Raw genomic sequence first — 24,481 nt, forward strand, 5'->3', positions numbered from 1 at the left:
TCTCCAACTGCTCGCCTAGCCGTCACTCGTGTCTAAATGCGCCGGCCTAATGTCTTCCGCGTAACCGGCGCATCCGCTAAAGAAGGGAAAGTTTCACCCAGGGCAAGTGATGTAACGACAAAGACCTTCCCATCGCCATCAGACGGCAATTGCAGCAAAACATCTCATAACAAGACGCTAGTTTAGATACCAGACTCACCAGGCACACTTCTTTTGCGCGAGTTAATTGAGCGGTGCTTCTAACACGCTTCAATGCAGCCAGGTGGCCCATACTTACGGAAGTGGCCGTTCTGTAAGGAATGCAGTCTTCTCTTTCGGAGTCGGGCGTATGTCCGTTGACACCCGGGGGATGATGCGGCATAGAAGAAGCGATGCAACTCGGAAGGATCAAGACCCCTGCGCGTATCCCGCCGTCATTCATGCGCCAGTCCCCCCTCTCCTACAGCCTTATCTTATCGATAAGATGCCGACATCAGGAACCCACATGTCCCAGCCGGCCGGCTCGTTCCGCCAAACTCTGTTCAAAGCTCTCTCACCAGACTTCCTTCACCTTGCTCAGCCGCCTTATTTTCATCTGCCGACAATCCACCGAATCCCACCGCCTTCCCTTCGCACCCGGCAGCCAATGGGACCCCCGCGAACCCTCGATCGTCTCTGCGCCTCCTGTACCCGAATCCTCCCGCGCCGCGCCCATCGACGGCCAGGACACGGTGCGCACCACGCACGATGGAGCTCCTCGAAGCCCGTCTCCAAGCTCGTCTTCCCCGAAGATGACGGCGCCGAACCGAGCGCGCTGCGACACATCCACCTGACAGCCTCCCCGTCCGGCTCATTCCCGTCGTACACCTCGGCGTCCAACTTCCAAACCTCCCTCCGCCAGGCGTTCCTCGACTGGAAATCCGCCCCGACACCCCGTGCGCCGGCCCCGCTCGTCGTCTCCTTCACCCCGTCGCCGACCTATACCCTTGGGCGGCGCCAGAAGACCCTGACGACGGGACAGCTGAAACAGCTCCAGCAGCAGCTGGCCGTCGCCCCCGACGAGACCGCCCCCCATGACAGCCGAGGCGAGGACGGGTCGCAAGTGCGGTGGTACACGCCTGAAGTCATTGAGACGGACCGCGGCGGGCTGACGACATATCACGGGCCCGGGCAAGTCGTCCTCTGGCCCATACTGGACCTGCACAGCACATACTACGCCCCGTTGACAGTCCGCTCCTACGCGAGGCTCCTCGAGGAGACGACGCAAGCCGTCGTCGCCGACGGGCCCTCCATCCAGACCTACCTCTCGGAGGAGGACCCCGGTGTGTGGGCCGAGGCCGCGAGGCATCGGGCGGGAGGCCAGGAGCGCAAGATCGCGGCCATGGGCGTGCACCTCCGCCGCCACATCTCGGGGCTGGGCACGGCGCTGAACGTGGACGTCGTCGTCGACGGGGGCGAGGCGACGAACCCCTGGGCGAGGTTCGTGCCGTGCGGGCTCGATGGCAAGACGGCCACGAGCGTCAGGGCCGAGGTCGGCGAGGAGCAGTGGCGTCAGTGGAGGTCTGCCGGCGACGCGAGGGCGAGCAGGGAATGGTACGCGCGACGCTGGGTCGAGGAGCTTGCGAGACGGTTGGGCGTCGGCACCGCCCCGGCCACGGTTCACTATCGGCTCGAGTAAATCGGCTTTCTGCGATCGCCCGCCGCCACCACCACCACCACCGCCACACTCCGGCAAATAGCGGTCACATTTGTTCTGTCACTTTCTGCGCATTAGTCCCTCTGAGGACGTCACTGGTGACACACGGCAGTTGACGTCCCCGGCCTCGGGGTGTGTATCAACGGCCGTCCAAGGGCTGCAGGTAGGTACATGCTATGCTACGCCATGCACGAAGAAAGGAAAAAATCAGGGTCTACTCCATTCAAATCCCGGAATGTGATAGAATGTCATTCAAACGCAGCCACGTGGGAAACCGTGGACTAGGGCATCTTTGATTCACGGGGGTGGCGAACCGCGAAGGTAGTGAGTGGGAGGTGGGGGCGGGCGGTACAGGCTACCTAGGTAGAAGGAAAGACAGACATTTCGGGGTTTCTGACCCCGACGGCGGACCTCCTCCTCCTGTTGGCCCCTGCGAGAAACCCAACTCCCGGCAATCTCTCCAGCTTGTTAACCCCCCGCCCCTTCCTCTCTCCCCGAGGGTCTTGTATGTACCTACCACCTCTCGTGAATCCATTGACTTGAAGGGTTCCTTGGCGGTAAGTGGCAAGAGATCACGCCACTTTTCCCCCTTTCCCTCGAAAGAAAGGACGCGACGTGCCGACGTACCACGCCGTGGTTGGGCATGCCACGGCCCGATCAACGGGCGTGCAGACGGTGGCTTTCCCCCAGGGCTCTTTTGCTTCCTCCCTGGTGCCATGTCGTATCGCCGCGTGTCAGTCGGCTGCAGGGTTGGTTGGCGTCGAGCCTTTTTTTTTGATCGAGATGCCGCCCTCGGTAACCCATCTGCCTGCTCCGAGTCGTGGCCCGCAGGGGACGATTGCTTTTGCGATTGTTCATGGCAACATGGCGGTTTGCCAAAAAGTCACAAAGGCCAGGGAAACAAGGCCGTGCAAAACCCTCTGCCGCGGGGAGTTGTAATGAGTGGGATGCGAAATTGAGCACAGCGGCAATACTATTAGGACCAACGCCGATGCTATGATGAGTATCAACCTGAGGATCGAGCCCTCCCGCCAAAGTCGTGAAGACAACCACTCCCCTTCCCCCCTGGCCTCCATCATGAATCATGATTTCCTTTCCGTCCGCGAACGAAAGAATATTAAATCACAGTAAGCCGGATATTTCGGTTTTGAAGTCTCCCAGGATGCAAAGTCCAGAGACCAGCCAAATAAACAAATCAAAACGAAGCCAAAACCCCTGAAAGAAAGATAAAAACCCCTGACACTCCTCAAAATCACGGGGATCAACCTCAGCTGTCAATGAGCGGTCAAGGTGGCCGAGCCAAATTCATTGTGTCGCAAAAAGCCCAGTTGAACATCGGATCATTATGGTACTCGCCGTTTGACGGTGCTGTGGTACAGTCGGAGTGGTTCTTCCTAGTGATCCGACCTCAGTTTCCCCTTCCTCTTGGTAGTCGTGACTCTCTCGTGGTGACCATCATCGTCAGGCGTCCATTCCTCGGGATGGAACTGAGGGTTGTTATAATGTGCCTTGTTGAAATGACTGTTCTTAAACATGGCCGTTGTGAAACTAGGCTCCGAGAACCCTGGCGGGCCAGACATCATAGAAGGCTGTGCCGAGTTGGCGTTATTAAGATGCCAGCACTGGTGGCTAAACCTTAACTGGTAATCGACGGGTTGTGACGGCTTTGCGGAGGCGGGGGTCGACTGTTGGGGCGGCGGCGGTGCCTGAGGTTGTGGCTGAGGGGCCGACACAGGTTGTTGCTGCAAGTGATCAGAATACGGGGTCGACATCCAAGAGGACTGCGATGGCGCATCGTAGGCGTCAGGCAGCGGAGAGGCTGAGCTGGGAGAGCCTAGTGACGATAGGGCTGATGACAGGCCGGGAGCCGGCCCGCCAAAGCCGGGCAACATGGCCAGGGGTCCGTAGTCGAGGCTCGCATAACCTTGCAAAGACGACGGCACGCTCGCAATCTCGTGTCGGTGGGTGAAGGACGTAGCTCGATTTACCTGCAGGTTCAGGGGGGCCGGGTTCGGGGGAGACTTGTAGAGGATGTCGTAGTGGTCGGGTCGGTATAGCAGGTAGATAATTGGGCCCAGGTTGGCGGGATCCTGGCCGTTGGCCTCGTCGGGGAAGCGGTAGATGTTGACCTGGCTCCCAGCACTCCGGTCGAGGTAGGCAATCTCCAGCACAAAGTTGATGGGCTTGAGCAAAACCTGGACAAGCAAGATGATGCCGAGATGCTCGATCTCTCGGTTCGGGCGCTCGATCTCGCCACAGTAGCCGGCAATACCCGTCTCGCCGGGGATGAAGGGCTCGTACACGTCGGCGTTTCCCTTCAGCCACGAGCTTGCCAAAAGTCGTAGGTGGTAGATGATGGCGTTGGACGAGTCCTGGTCGTTGAAACGCTGCACCAGGATGTGCATGGCCAGTTGGGAGTTGGCAATGTTTTGCGCCAGATCTCTCAGCAGACCAATCGTCTCGTCCACCATGTCCTCGAACAGCATCCGATCGTAGCCGCCGACACTCAGAAGGTACTGGTTCAGACTCGTGATGCGCGCGACCTCGCCGAGGATCTGGTTTTGGTCGCCATGATTGACCAGGTGCTCGAAGTAGGAAAAGCCAATTGCTGCAGACGTATAAACAGTTAGCCGAATATCACCGACGTCGTGCTGCCCTGGCGAATGTGCTTCATTGACCAGATATTGCGGCGGGCCAGGTCTAACCGGCCGGTGCAGGGTCGCGCTGATATTGTACGGAAAGTGGCGTGCTCGGGAGGACAGAATCCCTGGTCCATTCCACTTCTTCAAGGGGTGGGAATGCGGGGTAGGTAGGGGAAGGTGGTGCACGAAATGGCGAGATGGCGAAGGGCAAACTCACCTCTCCAGCCGCAGTTGCCGTCGCCTTGTACGGGTCGGTAGTGCGAATATGTCTGCGGGATGTTCTGTTGCAATAAACGGCGAGGGCCGGGTCATTAGTCACGGTGCCAGCCAGGTGCAGCGAAGGGACTCACGATGGTCTTCGCAACATAGACGTCGTCGGCCTTGGCGTACTCGTCGGTGATGGCGTCGCTCGTGATCTTGTCGCCCACCAATGGACCCTATGGGAGCAGGCAAGGCATGTCAGCGCAGATTCAAGCCACGGGATTCGGCCATGGCACCGAGCAACAAGCGGTAGCGATTGAGGTCGGGAGAGGGCGGCGCAGAGCGGCAGCGAGCAAAGGCAATGGAGGAGGGAGAGGAGAGCACGAGGGGGAGCTTGATTCCGCATGGAGTTTGGCGTCCCGTCCCGGTGCTCGGGCGACAATAACTTACCTCGAGCTGCGGCTGGTAGTCCCGGGCGGCGGCTTCCTGGGCGGCGAGGTCGGACGGGTCGCCGGGTTCCATGGTGGACGGACGAGTGCTCACGGAGTGGGCGGTGCTTGGTGCGGCGGCGTAAGAGTTGGAGTCGTAAAAGGATGAAGATGCAATCGAGGAGGATGAAGAAGCTCCAGGGTGGCGGTGGGAGTGAGAGTGGGAGTGGGAGTGGGAGGAGGACGTGGTGGCGGAAGATGCGCCAGGGCTATGGTGAAAGTGGGCGGCGGCGGCGACGGTGGGAGGAGCGCCTGAGGAGGCAGCAGTAACAGCAACGGTAGCGGGCGATGGGGAGGAGGTAGAGGAGGACGGCGAGGGGGAGTACAGGCCGTTTCCAGGAGGTAGAGCTCCCCTGGGAGCTTCCAACGCAGAGCGGGATGCGGGAGCAAGGCCAGGGCCTGGGCCTGGCCGGGGGCCGGGGCCGGGGCCAAGTCGAAGATCAGAACCAGGAGTTGTAGCCGCTGCTGTCGTAGCTGTCGCTGCCGCCGTTCGTGTTGGAGCTTGCGGGTGCTGGCGGTGGTGCTGGTGGTGGTGGTGCAGTTGTTGGCGCTGGTGGTGGTGGTGCTGTTGTCCGGGGTGTGCTGTTGATGCACCAGACGCTGCTGCTGCTGCTGCTGCTGCTGCTGCTGGAGGGCCATGTGCAGCTCTGCGACCTGCAGCTTCCCCTCCCACCAAAGATAGTGACTGTGACCGTGATTGCAGTACGCTGGCGCTGGGCGCTGCCATGCCCATGCTCATGCCCAGTCCACCCAGCCCTAGGCTGTCCAATGCAAGGGGGCTACCCATGCTGTGGCCCTGCCCCGCTGGTGCCAACTCCATTCCCACACAGGACGACACATCCGCTGATGATGATGCCGCTCCCGCTCCCGCTCCAGCACCAGCTCCAGCCGCCAGCGGGGTCGGTGAGTAGCTGTAGTTGGCCATTTCTGCATCACCACCACTCATCCTCATCGCCACGACTCCCCCGTCTTCGCCCATCATCTCTCCCGACCCTCCTGCTCCCACACTCATGCCGTATCCACCGTCATGTTGAGACGAGGCGTGTTGAGACCGAGGACCATGAGAGTGGCTGTAAGATTGGCCGTGGCCGTGAGGATATGAGTAGGGAGGGGGCGCGTGAAACGACGACGCAAAAGGCGTGGGCTGAGGCTGGAACATGGCCTCCAGTTCCCTGATTTGCCCTTGGTGAGGCTGCCGCGTTTTGTCTTTCTTTCTTCCTCTTTTTGAACTTGTACCGAGTTGTCAAGACTCTCTCTTGCGCCTTTGTGGGATTTTTCCACTTTTCAATTTTTTGTGTTTGTCTTTCTCCTTCTCTCTTCGCTTTCCTCTTTCTTCCACTCTCGCTTCTGCTCCCTCTGCCTGTGCCCAGATGCGATGCGATGAAGGAGGCTGGCGCCACTGGTGCTATTGGTGCCGCTATTGCTGACGACTCATGCACAATGCGTGGTGCCGAGTCTCCAACGCTGAGTCGACGGCGAGTGATTGGCAAGCAAGAGGAAGGGATAAAAAAGATGTACAGAGAGGATTAACCAGGAAAAAGAAAGAGAAGGATGGGGTGATCAACGGGGACGGTGAGAGGAGAGGAGAGGGAGGGTGGGTAGGAGAGAAAACCAGTCGAGTCAATTCGAGTCGTGTCGAGTCGAGTCGGAAAGCCGGACGACGTGATGGGTGTGGTCAAATGCACTCACTCACTGGTAGTCCAATCCAGATGAAAGCAATAATAGACAAACCAACAAATAAAACGGCAGCTCTCAGCAAGCCCAGTCGATGCCTCCAGTCTCAAGCAGTCCGGACTTCGAGTCGGCTCGGGTCAGGTCAGGTCAGGTCAGATCAGATCAGGTCAGGTCAGCCAAAGCTACCCAACTAATATCCCCCCCAAGTCCCTGTATATGCACCTTGACTGGTACGACGAATGAAAAGTATCGGTACAGGGGGGCCAGTAGTGCAGAAATTCGATGGCCGTCCGAGGGCTAAAAAGAAACAACAATGTGACCAGTGGTTTTCTGGGGTGCGTCTGGCCCTTCACTTCCCACCTGCGTCGACCGGTCTCTATTTGCCTTGGCCCAGTCTCGAGAGCCAGCCGATGTGTTCGATCGACCCTGGGGTTCACAGGTGAAGGTGGCCCGGCGCTGTATGGCTGGCAGTGTTATTGCAACGTCTTTCTCGTGTCGGGCCTGGCCCGGCCTGGCGTTGTCGTTTTGGGTAATCGATCCGTCTGGTGGTTGTTCGTCGATGTGCTGAATACAGCATAAAAGGGTGTCCTGGAACAGCTAGATCTGGCCTTGGTGCTGATTCTGGTGCTAGACGAGCCGAGCTGAACCGACTTTGGCGAATGACGAAATGCTGGGTGGTGTGGATGGAATTCGAGGTGATGTGATGTTAGAGTGCAGTACCGTGCCGCACCTAGGGATCGGGGGGTGAGGTGCAGTAGGGCAGACGAGCCCAGTATCACGGTTGAGTTGCTGATGAAAGATGGACGGATCGAGGCCACCGCGTGGAACGCTGAGAGGATCGGTTTGAAGTACAGCCCACCCAAACGGCGAGAGAAAAAGCGAGACAGGAAGCGGATGCCAAGATGAAGTGAAAAGAAGAGAGGGAGAAAGAAAAGGGAGACGAATAAAAAGAAGAGGGAATTGTTATGATTGAGAAACCGCAGGGGAACACACTCACACACGCACACACACATGAGGGTAAGTCAAAGTCCCGTCAACTTGAGGAGGACGGGACGCCATACAAAAGATGCCGGATGTTGCTCCAGGGTAGCAATGGTTGCACCAGTGCGGGCGAGAGAAGCTAGCATGGCACAACCCTGGAGAAGCGACACTACCAGCCGCAGTTGCAGGTTCAGGAGCAGCGGAAGCAATATCGGAACGGCAACGAAGTGACGACTAACGGGCATCAACCGGGCCAACCAGCACCCTACCGCATCGCACTGTTGATTGGGGTATCACCGCACCGTAAGTCGGTTGAAGCGAGGCCGGGTACGTATATCTCATGTAAGGCAAGGCAAGAAGACAAGGCTGGTAGGGTAGGGCAGGGTATACTAGGAAGAATGACAGAACATAGAAAGAAGCCGGACATTCCTAGTGTGCTACTATGGGCATGATGGGGGGAGGCCGTCCTTGGGAATGATTGGTCGGACTTCTGATACAAGACTGCATAGTCCGCTATGGAGTGGTATGGTAGTGTTGGGTAATTGTGAAGTTGGTGGTGGGATATTGAGAGACTAACAGCAGGGTATGGGATCCAGCCCGTGGAGGATGACAGGTCAGTCAATCCCCAGCCCCGGAGCACCAAGTGCCCCGGCCCATCGACAAGCATCATCGAGCAGAGGCGGGCATCTCGAGGAGACTACTGTGTGCGAGAATGAACGGGAAGAGGAAAAAGGAAACGTAGAGCGAAATGCCCGGTGATCCTGGCCCGCCCGCAGTCGGGCCTGGACACTGGGCCTGGACGGGTCTGCATCATGTTTCCTGCAACTCGTCGATTGGCTCCTCTCGTCATCTCGTTGACGCTTCCCCGGTCAAGCCAAGGTATGGATTGGACGCAGGCTCGCATAGGCAGGGCACCCGGAAAACATAACAGGGTGAGGAAGGCGGCGTGGTACAACGATGATATCGCGATATTGCCTAGGGGGCGACATGTCGTCTGGAGCCTTGGCCCGAATGCCGCTATGCCCGTCTGTGCAATGCCCTTGTGGGAACTTTTGCCAGGAATACTGCTTGGTCAATCGCATGGTACTAGTGCCGTCGTACCTCCCAAGACTGTAGATCCAATTCGTTGTTGTTCGGACAAGCAATGCAAACCCAGCTGGATTGTCAGGGACGGCCTGAGGACTTTTGGTTGATTTTGCGGGGACTAGGTTGGATGGGAACGCCCACGGCAAGTCAAACCATCGTCTTCCGATCTCTGGCCATGCTGGGGGTGCCCAGGGGTTGCTGGCAGCAATCCCATCATTTCCCCCTCTCCCCAGCATCGTCCGTTCCCTACACTACAACCTCGACCTAGCGACTTTCCCCCGTCAGTCAGAATCATCGGATGGCACCCCATGTCTAACATGCAGGGCTCTTCCCAAGCCATCCTACAAAAGCGACGTGATCTAACACTTGACATTAGACCGGCGCAATCCTTCCCCAGCGCCGCCCGACGTCTGTGGCACTCTCTATGCTGCTTGGTACTTTGTACAAGCGCATTAATACAGGCTGCAAGCCCGCTGGAGAACAATCAAAAAGACCTCGACCAAAAAAGCAAGGGTGGCATTCTAGGGGAGAATCGAGCCGGGGGGATACCTTGTCCTTCACCGTTCGAACTAGCAGGGAGTCGCTGCCTGCCCCATGGCAGCCCGCTGTCGTCGATAGGAATCGCAGGGTTGGCACAAGCACCGATATTCACGGTACCAGCAGACAAGGCCAGCCCAAGAACCGTGGCACCCTCGGTACCCTTGCCCAAGATGCGATGGCGGTTGATATCTCCAGGTACGTACACTGCACTGCACTGCACTACGTACAAAACACACAGGCGCACACACCCGCTGGCTGTGGGCAGATGCTCATATTGGATATTGTATCGGTTGTGCTGATCCAACTCCGTCCATCGTGATCTTCTCTCCACACTTGGCGTCACCCTCCTTCCATTGGCTGCTCCAATTCGTGAGTGTCTCACCCACACTAACTAGCGAGTGGTATGTTGTGCCGCTTGACAAATGGACAAGATTGCTTTCGCGGTTGTTGCTGGCCTTGCCTCTGCCCCGGTATCGTAACAAGGGGGGCGCCGTCTGTTGGAAACCTCGAACGACAATGCTGACCAAAGCAGAGCGAAGCGTAGGCATGGCAGAGAGATTCTGCAATGGGCAGCAACTGCAAAACGACGGCGAGAGTAATATCCTCTCTCCCTTGCTCCTCTCCTCCTCTCCTGCCACCTTCTGGCACGCCAAGCCACGACGAGAAGTGGGCATGTCGATGCCGTGACAGGTAAGCAACGCGACGACGACGACGACGACGACAATGTCAATGTGGGCTAACGAATTTCATCACCGCCCTCGTGGCGTCAGAGAGACGGCCCGTTGCTGAGGTCCTTTCTTATTCATGCTGCTGCTACCGAGAGCCGCCGCTGCCCCTCGTTTGCCTCGCTTCCATTATATTCTGACCGCTCAGCATCCTTCGTGTCCCCCCTCCCAAAACAACAGCAACTCCGGGGCTGCCAATGGTGACGTTAGTCTGTTTGGTCTGCTTGAAACTTGACTGGACTGACGTTTCCACGAGACCGGCTTACACTAAAATCGGGCCCAACACACCCTACCGCGCTTACCTTGCAGGACACTAGCTTGTCACTGGCCGACAGTTGCCGATGCTGCACTTCGGCTGCAACGGACAGACGTTTTCCACGGGAAACTATATGAGGCCAACCGTACCTGTTGGGCTCTCACAGGACGTCTCAACAGCAGAGAAAACAGGAAACCCGACGGTCTCTGAAACGCTCTTGCTACTGGCTTAGGTCAGATGGGAATTATACGTGACATTCTGCGCTCCCATTTCCGTATGATCAATGGATACGGAGCTCTCACTTGTAATGCCGGCGCAATACGTAAGCCGGCCGAGGTCGCTGCCCAGCCTTCTCCCAAGGGCAATCTGTGCCTGCAATTCATTACCACGGTTCACAGAAGAATCCCACGATGGAGTCGAGGTCCAACGACGTTTGGGTTGCTTCCTTGGGCGCGAAGACGGGCTCAGGTACCTGAGCAGAGTCCAGCGGCGCACGGGAGGACAACCAAGAACCAGGGGTGTTAGGACAGCTTCCAAGATGTCGACGCGGGAGGTACAGGCCATGATCTTCAGCTTTTCTTCCGCCCCATTGAAGACTCTCTCCACCAGCCCCATCCATGGTTAGTGTCATCCACGGTTAGTGTCATCCATGGTTGGTGCCATCCATGGTTGGTGCATCGAGACGATGTCTCACACCGTCCATCACCTTAGGCCATAGCACCCAGCAGCCGCACACCCGGCTGATGGATGCAAGTGCCATCCCGGCTGCCAACGATATACAGCGAAGAGCTAGCAATCATGATCAGTGAGCCTCGTACCTGAGTGGTTTCTGTGGTTTCCTACCGGCGAGAGGTCGTCTTGGATATCCACCCCAGTTCGTCACGCTCTGGGCTGCCGATCTTCTGCCAAATATTACTATTGGTTGATGGGTCACGAGGCGGGTGTTTTCGCTTCCGACGCGGACTTGCTTCGGCCCCGACCAACAACACAAAAACCCGTACTATGCACAAGGGCGGAGCTCCTTCACTTGACTCGTGCTCTATCGATGTTGTTGTAACTTGCGCATTCAGAAGAATCACGTTGCTGATTATGCATTCACACAAGGCAGAAGGCAAGTTGCCTACGCAGATCAATGCTTTCACAAGGGCAGTCGATGGGGCATGACTTTGGGAGTACCCCTGAAACTGCTCTAAATGCCTTCAAGTCCTGCAGTTTGGTGTTCCATTGTGTATTTAACCTCAACGAATATTGGCCGAAGCGGCCAAAACCTACCCACTGCAATATTTGGTTTGCAAGGTTGCAAGGGTGTGCGGTCACTGCAGAGAGTACATGGGGCAGCCGTTTCATTACGGGATCCTCATTCTCGCCAGGGATCTAGAGCCCCCGCTGAGTGCCACTTTCACATGGGGTAGTTCATTAACGATCTAAGTTGAATTGACGGCGTGGTGTGAGCTCTTTGCTGAGGATTACATTCATTGTTTTCAAGCTGAAGGTGACCGGCGGCATAGCCAATGCCTGCGGTCACCAAAGGGGTTGAGAATCTGGGCCTGCCGGGATGAATGTCTTCCAATACGACAGATGCACTCGTTACATACTGTTGCCAGTCTCACAGATACCCACTAGACATGTTTGTTTTGTCATGAAAATCATAATTCACATTGCATGCGGCTAACTGGGGCCGCGGGGCTGTTGGACGGCCGGTTCCGCAGACGACCAGGACCTGCAAGATGCGGGTTGTCCCAGGGGAAAGCAAATTTGACAATGTCGTTTTTTTGCAAATTCGGTCTTGTGGCACGGCGAAAACATGGACACGCCTCAGGATCTGCATCCTCCGTTCCACACGGGGCCACTGTCCACGGAGCCAAAAAGCACTCTTCGCCGAATTATATCGGCGCGATTTCGTACAGTCCCCCCCCTCATCACACTTTAGAGCTCCAACGGCTCGCAAGACCTTCTAATGCTGGATGAGACGAGAGTCTCGCTCGGGCGACTTAGGCGAGCGAGCGAGCGATCGATCTAGATCCCTAAATGTCGCAAATAGTCCCCAGATTTCGCTCGCATGACGACTCCGACTGGTAGGGCAAGATGATTCGAATGCCTTGGCACACGACACAACAGCGTAACAATTGTGCATGATTGAGGACCCCTAACTCAAGGAGTCTACGACCCTATCGACCTGGTCTGGCCAGTCGAGTTCTTCGATGATGCTTCATTCGGCTTGTCGTACAAGATGGGCCAGGCACACCAATCCCATGATAGATGGGAGGACAAGAGAGACACATTCTATGTCCAGCCTTTTCCCTAGCCATCATAGACCTCGCTCGTGCGTTTGTGGCACGCGGCGATGGAGGCCCGGAGAGTGGTGCCATGTTTGCCAGTTCCGGTTTCCATCCCGCCTCCGTAAAGGCTCCGTTTACAGGGATACCTAGCGTTTGAAAACGTGCGAATGAAACGGTTAAAGGCCGACGACAGCTCGGAAGACAGCATCCTGCCTGCCGGCGCAATCAAAGACACCAACTGTCGGTACCCGCCCTCGAGTCTCGACAAATGAGGACCACTGGTGGCGTCTGTCGGTGCAGGGCGAGCAAGGATATTCGATTGGCCGCTTTCTGTTCGAACCCTGAGGTTAGGAGAGAGACCGACCAAGATAACAAAGTTGCTGCTCCAAGCCCTATGCCCCTGGTATCCTTTCACGCCATTGCGGATTAGCCTTAGGCTGTATACCGGGAGGGGGTTGTACAACAAGTGCGGCATCCTCGATCGCCCCCTCGTAGGTTGTCCAACCGTCGGCAAGGAGAAGGTATAGCATGTGAAGAGCGGGTGGTGGATCATGGCGAAGAACAGCTATTGCCAAGTGCAGTCCGAATGGACCAATTGTACTCCTTGAAAGGCGAGCATTGCAAAGCAACGTCCGACCTCTTTTGAGAAGCGATCCAGCTGAGACCCGAAAGAGAGGGCACATAATTATGCTAAGAGACCCCGACGCCACTAATTCACCAACGGTGTCGCATCAATTTTCTCCTGTTTGTCCACCTAGACGGCCTCGCGTCTCACGTCCTCACCGTCTCGGTTCCATTAGTTGCATGGGGAGGCAAACACTGCGCAAGCCACCTTTGTCATGGGCAATGGGCAACGGGCAATGGGCAATGGAGAAAAGAAGGGAGGGGGATGACTGGGTGTGCGATGGGGACACGTCGAATTTCTCTTGCAGTTTCTCTCCTCCCGTCTTCGGAAGCGTCTGTCATGCAGGCGCGCAGCTGAGGCTGCACGAAATATCCCTTTACTCCCCCCGAGAGGAGGGGCCTGCAAATCAACCAAGGACCTTGGCAATATGACAGCTCATCCTTCCGGCGGGCTCGGTCCCTGCTCGCGCATATTGAGGGTGATCACCTAGCCCTTTGCTCCCACCAGGTCCGCTATTCTTGCCTCATTCTTTGTTCAGGACGTGCGCCTGCAACAACGTCGAATCTAACTTCTCGTCGATGTGGGATTTCTACGAACTTGATGGTGTTGCCGGCCCTCGTACATTACTCGTCTCCTGCATCGGGCGACCCATGGCCACGCGGATCAGCCGTCCAAACCCTGGAGCCGCGAAAAGCAAGGAGCAATTAATATCTCGCCACTAACATGGCGTTCGGCGCAATTTCCAACGACTACACCTAGGACTTTATGGGACTGTAGCTGTGCCAGATGGAACATACGCCTCCATTAGTACAACATGCTTCCAGCTCTCACAGACCTATGAGAAACATCCCTCCTTGACGGTGGGCTGCAGAACGCGCTCACCGTGCACCTCTCAGCCAAGCTTCTGTTTGGGGGCGCACCTTGCAGTTTCGAAAGCTGTCGAATTTCCCATGGTGCCATGCAAACAAGGCATGTAGACAATGCGAGCAGCTGTTCGTGAGGTAGTCAGTGTCTTATAGGCAGACATAGGCATTGATCATGGTCCGCATTGAACGGGCAGCACAGAACTTAATGCAAAAAAAAAAGAAAAAGAAAACGCCACCTCATGGAGAAGCTCACGAGTGTGGTGTCTACCTCTTGTTCCAAGGAGACCATGGACATTTGATGTATGCAAGCATCCATGATGCAGATGAACACACGGTCGCCAAGCTTGTCACATCAATCTCTCAACGCTTGCCTGGCCCCTCAGCTGCGGACTGCCTTAGGACCGCAGGCCATCTGCATGCTCGCTTGCCTTCTCTCCTCCTGTGCTGCCCGATTGCATCGTCCAATCATCGAACGGACTCGTTCATACTGTCGACTCTGTCACGACGCAGTCCCAACGTCTCTCCGGGCCACATTCGCCTCTTCTGCCAGAAACGGCATTTGTCCTGCCTTCGCCCTGTAATGAACCGAGTGTGTGTGCGTGTGTGTGTGTGAGTGTGTGTGAGTGAGTGTGTGTGCGTGTGTGTGCGTGTGTGATTCAGAGAGCGAGTGACGGAGCGAGACAGAAACGTACGCAGAGTGAGAGACAGATTGAGGGGCGGAGAGTGTGAAAGCAGACCGCCCGCCCGCATCTGCAGCCCACCCACCGCTGCGTTGTACAATACTGGTTCGCCCATGCTGCGTTTGATGCAGACGTTTGAGTGGTTGCGCCCGGTTCATCGATCGTCGTTTTGGCATTGCTAGCGAGGTGGTGACGCGGAAAGAGGCAGAATAAATGGAGGTCACCTCGGCAGGATTTCCTTGGCTTTCCCTGATGAATTCTGTTTTTCGGGGGCAGTGATCCATTTCGATGGAGATCCATGACCATCGGGGCTGCTGTGACGGTCTGTGGTCGCAGTCTTTTCTCAACCCCATGCTATGCGGTGTGACGGCCTGGCATTGATCTCTTATGATGCCGGGCCGCAGGAAACCGCCCAAGGCCAATCTCATAGCACAGACGAAGTGGCCGCGGTGGATGCGGTGGGTATTGGTTGACACGGAGTTGGAGAAGCAAGTTGGTTTGGCATACCACGGAACCAGGTTGGCAAACAAGGGCATTTGGGGACTAAGATTCTGTGCCGTATGCTGCGCTGCCACGCTGCCAGGAACCATCGGCACTATCCCGCGCGCTTGCATCATCAAACAGTGCGCAACTTCTTCTCCGGCTCCATCGACTGCGGCGTGTTTTGTTGCTGCAACCTACCAACCGGGTTACAACGCCGAGGCGAGACTAAGTAAGGTGGCAACGGAAAGGCCCTCCGGTGCTCCTGTGACCGAGCCGACCGCTGCCTGCCAAGTTGCCATCTCGTCTTGCCCATCGGTTGCAACGTCGTGAGCGCGCGCTTCCGAGAAAAGGGGCAAGAAAAGAAAATCCCCGTCTTGGGAGCTGCATGTTAACCTAGTCCCCGCGGAAATAGCCATGACGGGTTTCTGGAGCTGGAAAAGAAAGAGAGAGATACCCTGGGCTACAGCGAAAAGGTGCTGGGAGACCTTGGTCTAGATCGTGAAACAACCGTTCTGCGCGTGTGGTGGGCTTGGGTTAATCGTTCCGTGCTGTCGTATTCTTTGGTCTTCGTGTTCTTTCGGTCTTCATACATTGCGAGTCTAACCGCGTAGAAAAAGAAACCAATAACTTCTATTTTCCCCCCATCCGGACCCCCTTGACCCACAGCGGAAGCTATTCTCATAGTTCCCACAACGCTGTAAGCCGGAATCGCCCCCCCCAGCCTCCTCGGGTTTCGTCCTCTCCACTCCGTTGGCTCCACGAAAACACAATGTCTGCCATATCGAGCGGCGTGCAGCGGGAAGCTGCTTGTAGGCTCCTCGTTGGCTCTCTCGCCTCGTCAACAGCACATGTGCGGTGGCTCCCCGTGACTGGGGAAATTGTTGTCAAAAACTGTTTGACTGGTGGGTTGCTTTGGTATCTTCTTGAATTCTTGATTATTCTCTCGCTCGGTCCTAGCCGAGTTGGCCCCAGAAAAGCCCTAATATGCACATCCGTCGCGTATCATGCAGTGCTGGTAGGTGGATGATAGCAGTAAGCACATCGAATTTATCCGCTTCATCCACACGCCGGTTTTGGTTCATGCTCTTCATGTCCACATCGGCATCACGCCCTTGCCCTTCCGTCCTGCTCCTCGCGGGGGTCCACGCGGCCCGCCGCTTCTGGGCGTCAGGCCGCCCAATATCTCCATACTCTGCTCGTCGGTGGGGAAATCGGCTGATCTGAAACCGTCACCTTCCTTGAACATGGTCGTGTAAAGGCTCGAGACTGACTGCGTCAGCTCGTAAATCGCCTTTGTGCGCTCACTGTCCGCGTCCGACTGGATCTCGAGTGTGCCGGCCTGCTGATCAATCTTGCCATCGATCTTGCCGTCGACGATGAGGAAACCCAAGATGTCCTGAACCTCGGGCTCCGAGATCTTGAGCTGCTTTGCGATCCAGGCCAGCTTCATCCGTGTGTAGGGCGCAATGAGCTTGACCACACCTTTGGTACGCATGTTGCGCGTCACCTCATCGATATTCTCAGCGATGAAGGGGTCGGCGAGGATGTCCTGGTTCTTCTGAAGGACGTTTTCGTATGCGTGGACGTCATCACGCTGGTATGCATCCACCAGCTCCGTCATGGCTGTTATTCGAGGATCCTGCTTGTAGGGCTTCGTCTCCTGCGAGTCGAAGGGGTTGATGGTTGACTTGACCAACATGGTCGTGAGAAGCAAGTACTTGAGCACCTGGATTCGTTGGAGCGAGCCGGCCTCGTCGTAGTTGCGGAAAGATTCGAAAAAGTCGGTCTGTGCTTCGGCCCAGTTCTCCTCACTCATGTGCATTTTGCCACCACACTCGCGGATGATGCCCATGATCTTGGGATGAGGAACGGCCGACCTGACTTTCAAGGCGCGCTGATACAGCCGCTTGAGCTGCTTGTTGTTCTTGGTTTCGGCGTGCATCTGGATCTCGAGAGCATATATCTCCATAGAATACGTGCCCTTGCTGGGATCGTCGGCACCGTCTTCCTTCTGACAGGCTCTATGGAGGTCTCGCAACTTTTTGGTAACCGTGCTGTAGTCCTTCCGGTCGAGGAGGAGCTTGGCGAGCTTTATGTTGGTCTTCAGCCACAGTCTCTCATTGTTTGTGCTTTGGAAGCTGTCAAGGGTGAGCGAATAGAACTTTTCGACGCATGCCACCGCCTTTGGTTCATCCGAGCCCTTTTCGATATAGTCCAGCATATTGTTGATCGACTTCTCGGAATAGTTTCTCGTTACGGCCGACTTGACATACGTCAACAGCTCGGCATAGTGCTCTGTTGCCTGATTTCAACGTCAGCAACTTTTGCACCTTGGCTGGTGACCTCGCCCAAGCCCCGGTAGTACCTTCTCATATTGCCCAAGTTTGAATTCAAGCTTGATAGCTTGCTTCAAGCCTTTGAAGCCCCACTCGCCCTTCTCTTCTTCTAACGGTGGTATGCCCAAAAATTCGGCGATAGCATCGTCGGGGTCGGTTAGCTTGAGCTGCTTCGCATTGTAATATTTGTTCTCGATCCCGACATCTCCGGAATCTTCGTCGTCGTCTTCCTCGTATTCGAAGTCGTATCTGCGTGTGGTTAGCTTCAAGAATCTCCAAGGAAGGGTGAAATCCCCAGTGGGGAGAAGCTCACTGCTCCTCGTCCGACTCCTGCATGAAGTCCTCGTCGTCAGACATCTTGGCGCGTGATTACGTGGAGGCCGAATCAATGATGGCAGATTGTTGCGAGTTTGTTGAAGGATGCAAGGAAAACGAAAGGGAAGAAACGGGGGAGGGGATCAACCCAAGAATTAGAGGCGAAATTGCGAAGGGAAAAGGTATCTCAGCAGTTGTTTGTGATTGAAAGTGTAAGGCTGATGAAGTTACAGGCAAGAGCTGCTAGGTACGATGGACGTTGAAGGCGGGGGAGCTTATCGATTGGCGGATCCACCAAGACGCCTGTCGCTGGCTGCGCACAGACCAACAGTCACGGCAGGCAGGTGGGAGGCAACTTTTTGTTCCAGCCTTTCTCTCCGTACCCAGCCAGCCGCACCAGCATCATCATTCTATCTTTAACAAACACCACGACACCTGCCATCCAACCCTTGTCAACATCGCACATTCCATAGTTCTGCCGAAAAGCTCGACAGTCTTAAGCGAAAACAGTCGGCAACATGGGTGGCGATCTCAACCTGAAGAAGAGTTTCCACCCTTCCCTCATAAAAAACCAGGCCAAGGTCTGGGAGGAGGAACGCAAGGCCCTTGACGAGCGCAAGAAGACGCAGCAAAGAATCAACGAGCTCAAGGAAGAGCGCGAGCGCGAGGAGCTCCAGAAGAAGCTTGAAGCCGCTGGGCACACCAAACGAGTCGATCGCGTCGAGTTTCTTTACAGCGGCCCTACCGATGGAGAGACAGGCACGACGGAGGAGCGCGAGAGCTACCTCCTTGGAAAGCGTCGCATCGACAACTTACTTAAAGGCACCGAGCACAAGAATCTAGAGAAGCAAGCTGGGCAGGAGAGTTTCATGGCGCTGCAGACGGCCAACACGGCAAGGGACACCGCCGCCAAGGTTCGAGAAGACCCTCTCCTTGCCATCAAGAGACAAGAGCAGGCCGCCTATGAGGCCATGATGAACGACCCCATAAAGCGCAGACAACTACTGGCGTCTATGGGCATTGAAGATGAAAAGTCCAAGTCCAGGGGGAAGGAAGAGAGACACAAGAGGAGACATCACAGACATCGCGACGACGACGACAATAGAGAGAGACACCGGAAGCGGCGGCGGTCCTACTCCCGATCGAGAAGCCCGCGAGGCGCGAGAAATGACCACGACGAAGAGGAACGCCATGAGAGGCGGCAGCGGCGCAGCGACTCCGAGGACAGACAAAACCACCGACGAAGACGGGCTTCACGATCAAGGTCACCACGCAGGCGCGATTCTGATAAAAGGGATGACCACGACAAGCGAGACCGACGCGACCGTCGTGATGATCGCGAGCGGCGACGTTATGATTCAGTGTCTGACGAAGACCGAGCCGTCAGGCGACGAGAGAGGTCACCCCGAAGCACCGGCAGACGAGACGACCGAAACGGAGCAGCACCAGCCTCTCGGGGCCGCAGACAATACGACAACCGGCGTCACGACCAGGACAGACGACCCGACGGCCACGCCAACGGCGGCAAGGAGGTTGACGATCAGGCTGCGGATGAAGAAAGGGCACGAAAGCTGGCGGCTATGCAGGCGGCCGCTTCGGAACTCGATACCGACCGAGACCGTCGCCTGGCTGCGCTCGAGGCACAAGAGAAGGCGGCGCGCGAGAACGATGATCGGGCGAGAGAACGATCCTCCAAGTACGGCGACAGGGAGTTTGTCAACGGCCTACACCGCAAAGCCGGCAACATGAGCCTGGGGGAGAGGATGGGGCGGGGTAGGCAGGGCCTGCAGAGAGACGACGACTGAAGAGGGAATGCGCAGAACAATCCGGCAAATCCTTTTGACGGATTATGGGCGTCACCTGTGTCCCAAGCTGTGAGATCATGACATGTACGGGGTATGGGGATCAGTTTAAGCGCCGCGCAGCGGGCGCAGGCAGGAGGGGACAGCCCTAGGTAGCATTGGCCAACGGATCACTCACATAATGTTATGTACGCATGGCCCCAGCGGGGAGAAGGCTGGATGGGACTATGCTCGAGGGTTTTTTTGTGGGATAGGATCCCCCGCACAATGAACATGTCAGAATGCATATTTTCTGGCTGCACGTCATCGAGCGGGCTTCTAGAATGTTGAGCGGCTTGCAGCCTGCAGAGGGACGAGATAGTACAGTTATAGAATACCCAACCGAACCGGAATTAGGAAGCCGCTAAGGAATGAATGAAGCAATCACGTTCCAGTTCAGTGGGGATTACATCACTGCAGAATCGTTTTGTGAGCGGGCAAACAACGCATAAGCATTACCAGCAGCCAGCAGCCCGCGCATCTGGGGTAAAAAGCACTCGGAATGCGGGTGACTTTTCGGGCACAATCGTCAAGCGGGCAAGACGGTGTGGCGGACAAGCTGAAGATCCACGGCACGACGGAGCGACGCTTGGCGGGGCGGCGAGCGTCACAGATCTAGGCTGTGTCTCGCGGTTCATTGCGCTGTGTTGCGTCGCCTCGGAGGCTGAAGATGCCACCTGCCCTTACTGATCAGGCAGCTCCAAGACGGACCTCATCTTGGATCGAGGCTGAGCGAGGAGGGGTAAAGAGGGGTGGTGAAGGCGGGCAGGGGTGGGGGGAGGAGGAATGAGCCCTTGAATGCCTCCCGTAACGTTAACAGAATTCTTATTATTGCACACCCGAGCGACGGGGAAAAGAACGCAAACGGGAGAACGGCGGAGGGCCAGCCAGGCGGAGTGTGGTATGAGGCCGGGCCTTGGGCAGGCAGCCATGGCACATTTGCCGCCGTCGAAGCCGCCGCTCTCGGGGCTTCTCTGGTCCTCCGGCGCATTGCGGCGGGAGTGTCGCTGGGATATGCCTGGCTGGAATGGCGGTGCTTCCTTGGCTTACAATGGAGTCATTGTTTGAGTAGTGGGGTTTGTTTGTTTTGACAGTGGTGGATACGTACACTACACTAGCTGGTTGTATTACTTCCTTGGCCATTCAGGAGATGACGATGTTGGGGCAAATGAGTCGTAGCGCGGCGAGAAAGGTTTGGGAGGGATCGGGACATGGTGGAACCGGACGAGTGAGTGTGGTTAACCATGTTGACGATGAATGATTTGGGACAGAACGAGGCAGAAACCAGACTCGAGACACGAGCAAATAGGGCAGTAAATACCTGATGTCCATACAGACTAGTTCCAGGTGTCTCACCAAGAGCAACGTTGAAGGATTGAAGTTGAAGGGGCAGGCTTTGAGGGTCCTCGAGCGCCACACAGCCATGTGTTGCGGCAGGGGAGGGGAGGAGGGAGAGAGAAGCCAAAGAGCATAAAAATAAAATAAAACAAAAGTATAATCGAGTATCGACGTCTATTAGGTGAGCTGGATGGCGGCCGTCGGCTCAGCCCAGCCCAGCCCACATGGAGCAGGCGATGGCCAATGCCCCGAGCCTCAAATGGACAGGGCCATGACGGAGCTGTTGTTGAAGGGCTCGAAGCTGCGAGAGCCACAAGTTTCCGAGGTGCCGGGGAATGATGATTCGTTGGATTTCTTTTCCCTGCTGCGGCGTGTTGCTGAGGGATGTCTCTGAAAACCGATAGTGCATGCAGGACGCTCGCAATCGTGTGGCGGGGAATTCTCCACTCGGTTTAGTCGCGCATGCCATACATAGTAATACACTACATGGGAGTGTAGCGCCTATCTTTGGTTGAGAGCTGAGGCGGGATGATGATGTGCAGTGCTCAGGGCGTTGGGCGTTACGCGTTCTTCACGGAGAGGCTCAGAGGGCAGAGAGGGTCAAAGGTGCGTTTAGCGACGAATGTGGTGGTGGTGGTGTTGGTGGGGGGAGACGGCGCTCAGTCAGTGACATTCACAGGTCCCCATCCCCATGCTGCCTGCCGCCTGTTCTCGTCCCTGTTGGTGCATGTAATGAAGACAGACTAAGATTGCCCCTGGTCCCGTTCCTTTCCACTGGCGCTGACGGTGAGACGCTGGGTGTGGTGGTGTTCACTGACTGTCCACTTTCTTGTCTCCATCCAGCTGCGCGGCCCTCTTCCTTCCCTCTTAGAGTTCCACCAACCTGCCTATCCGAACACACTACACTACACTACACAGCACAGTACCTCAAGTGTCCCGTCCCTTTTAGTGTACTAGCCTGACCCCGGCAAGAGTGCTTGACCCTGCTCGTTGTTGCTCTTTTTGCTCCATCCTGTGGCCCTTCTGACTTCATCTCCGCCAATTGAGCAGCCTGCCATTTTCCAACCCAATTTCCCGCTCCTGCATCTTTTGTCCCCCATTCTGAATTCACCACGACTCACTTTTTTACCTCTCATTAGCTTCACTTCAGCGCCGCGTCTCGCTTCGCATTTCCTTAGCGGCAGCAGGTACTCACTCTTCCACTTCCTGCCTTCCTCCTAGCTCCTCCCTCCCTCCTTCCGTACCTCCTGGCCCCCGTTGTCCCCGCCGTTGTCATTGCCATTCTCTCGCTCTCTCGCTTCTCGCCGTACTGTACGTTCCTTCCCTCCCTCCCTCCTGCGTCACCATCCAATATACCCCCTTCCCATCCCGAGCCCATCGTCCGTCCTTCTTTGTTCGCTTTCTTTTGCCGCCGCACACCGAACCAGCCGCAAGCAACAGCCACTTTAGCAAACCGCCCCCCTTGCTGATCAACCCGGCGAACCACAGCCAGCCATCAATTTTCTCCGATTGACCGACAGGCCTTGCCTTCCACAAACAAGCAAACGTCCTCGTACCATCCGTCACCTCACCTCACCTCACCTCGCCAACCCACCTTCGACAACAGACCCTCACCCTGCCAGCATCTTCGCCTGCCATGCCTTTGTGTGGAGGATCCAAGACCGCCCAGCGCAAGCTGGTTCTTCTGTGAGACCTGTCACCCCCTTTGTTGGCTCGCTCGTCTGCGGCTTTGTGGACTCTGGCTGATTGATTTGCAACCTGCAGCGGCGATGGCGCGTGCGGCAAGACATCGTTGCTGAACGTCTTTACCAGAGGGTGAGTCCGGCCTTGTGTCCCCATCGCGGCACCATATACAATCTGCGCTTCTTCTTTCTCTGTTGCTGACTCGGCCTAGCTACTTCCCGACTGTCTACGAGCCCACCGTCTTCGAGAACTACGTCCACGGTACGCGACCTTCCCCCGAATACTAGCAAAAGGCGCGCCGTCGCACGATGCCGCCACCTTCCCCCATTGGACTGCCCGCTGACGAGTCTGACAGATATCTTCGTCGACAATGTCCACATCGAGCTTTCGCTCTGGGATACCGCCGGACAGGAGGAATTCGATCGCCTGCGCAGCTTGTCCTACGGTAAGATCAACATTTTGGGAGGAAACAGGGCAAGGAAGGACATTCACTGACTCGGAGTAGACGACACCGACTTGATCATGCTCTGCTACAGCGTCGACAGCAAGGACTCTCTCGAGAACGTCGAGAGCAAATGGGTCGGAGAGATTGCCGACAACTGTCCCGGCGTCAAGCTCGTTCTGGTCGCCCTCAAGTGTGACCTCCGCGAGGCTGATGCGGAGGAGGAGGAAGGAGCCGAGGGCCAGCAGCGCGAGAAGCGACCCATGATCAGCTACGAGCAAGGCCTCGAGGTCGCACGCCGAATCAACGCCCTCCGATACCTCGAGTGCTCTGCCATGCGCAACCGCGGCGTCAACGAGGCCTTCACTGAGGCCGCCCGTGTCGCCCTCAGCGTCAAGAAGGACCGCGAGGAGTCTGGCTGCATCGTCATGTGAGCGAGACCGCATCGGAGGACCCATTTCGCACTTCGGCATTCTACACATTCTCACGACCACGATCGATCCGGCGGACCTTGTTTCGGACGGGATCGGAACATCATTTTCAGTGTTGCACTCAGGAGGCGTCGGCGTTACCACGGATTGAACCTTACAACCTCTGCTTGCACCCCACGTTACCGACTACGTCTTTTTATTGCAGCCCGTCCAGCTCCTTGGGCAGACGCGACTTTTTTCCTTCCCATCGGCCACTCTACGGACTTGTGGCCGACATGACGTTCTTGATACCTTTGGGCAATGGCCACTTGAGCAAAACTGTAAATACCCGTTTCACTTCTTAATGCACATAAAGGTCTTGGGGGGTCCAGGTTTCTTTCATTTTTTATTTTCTTTCGCTTTCGGTCTTAATCACGTATACAGACAGATCGCATGGTCAGAAGGAATGGTGTGCTGAGCCGGTGGATGGCACTTGCATATGATCTTACTACTAGATTTTGCCGATGGAAAAAATCAGCAGCAGTCAGCCCCAGCTTCTTCAGTCTCTTTTTGGCCTGTATAAGCAAAATAAAAGGTTGTCACTTTAGATGGTGTGTTTAATGGACCCAGTCATCCGCGTCGTGTAGCAATGCTTTTTCCATGGTGATTTGGTAAATCCTAGGAAACCAAATTCCAGTCGTTGACGAACTAGGTTTCCGAAGGGGGGGTTGGGGGGGTAATGTCTCAGAAAAAGCCGGCAACGTCTCTTATCATCGCCTGGACCGGTCTCCCGAAACCCAACCAGGAACACGAACAAGACATAGGCGGCGCAATCGTCGCGTTCGCCCTGGTCAGAGCAGAGAGGATTAGAGATGCATCGAGTGGTGTTGGCCGGGTGTCAGGGATCAGGATTTT

The 24,481-nt window shown here is 56.2% G+C and overlaps 5 protein-coding genes across 5 annotated transcripts; 3 read left to right on the top strand and 2 right to left on the bottom strand.

Annotated features, from left to right (window-relative positions):
• Positions 1–625: 625 nt before the first annotated feature.
• Positions 626–1,657, top strand: EsH8_III_001542 (lipoyl(octanoyl) transferase LIP2; the record flags this gene model as incomplete). The annotated part of the gene is made up of 1 exon (XM_083263267.1): positions 626–1,657. The coding sequence occupies one exon, from the start codon at positions 626–628 to the stop codon at positions 1,655–1,657; it is 1,032 nt and encodes a 343-aa protein (XP_083123754.1).
• Positions 1,658–3,069: 1,412 nt separating this feature from the next.
• On the bottom strand, positions 3,070–6,165 carry EsH8_III_001543 (peptidase C65 Otubain-domain-containing protein; the record flags this gene model as incomplete). Its single annotated transcript, XM_083263268.1, has 4 exons — positions 3,070–4,283; positions 4,535–4,598; positions 4,668–4,754; positions 4,969–6,165. The coding sequence occupies 4 exons, from the start codon at positions 6,163–6,165 to the stop codon at positions 3,070–3,072; spliced, it is 2,562 nt and encodes an 853-aa protein (XP_083123755.1).
• Positions 6,166–16,288: 10,123 nt separating this feature from the next.
• EsH8_III_001544 (PCI domain-containing protein) lies at positions 16,289–17,894 on the bottom strand (the record flags this gene model as incomplete). The annotated part of the gene is made up of 3 exons (XM_083263269.1): positions 16,289–17,503; positions 17,567–17,786; positions 17,851–17,894. 3 exons carry the CDS (start codon positions 17,892–17,894, stop codon positions 16,289–16,291), a joined length of 1,479 nt encoding a protein of 492 aa, XP_083123756.1.
• A 476-nt stretch (positions 17,895–18,370) lies between these two features.
• Positions 18,371–19,657, top strand: EsH8_III_001545 (U2-type spliceosomal complex subunit CWC25; the record flags this gene model as incomplete). The annotated part of the gene is made up of 1 exon (XM_083263270.1): positions 18,371–19,657. The coding sequence occupies one exon, from the start codon at positions 18,371–18,373 to the stop codon at positions 19,655–19,657; it is 1,287 nt and encodes a 428-aa protein (XP_083123757.1).
• Positions 19,658–22,667: 3,010 nt separating this feature from the next.
• On the top strand, positions 22,668–23,590 carry EsH8_III_001546 (Rho family GTPase RHO3; the record flags this gene model as incomplete). The annotated part of the gene is made up of 5 exons (XM_083263271.1): positions 22,668–22,717; positions 22,796–22,846; positions 22,926–22,975; positions 23,070–23,159; positions 23,220–23,590. The coding sequence occupies 5 exons, from the start codon at positions 22,668–22,670 to the stop codon at positions 23,588–23,590; spliced, it is 612 nt and encodes a 203-aa protein (XP_083123758.1).
• Positions 23,591–24,481: the final 891 nt, after the last annotated feature.

Source organism: Colletotrichum jinshuiense, chromosome 3 (assembly GCF_051148585.1).
Source record: "Colletotrichum jinshuiense chromosome 3, complete sequence".
Lineage (NCBI taxonomy): Eukaryota > Fungi > Ascomycota > Sordariomycetes > Glomerellales > Glomerellaceae > Colletotrichum > Colletotrichum jinshuiense.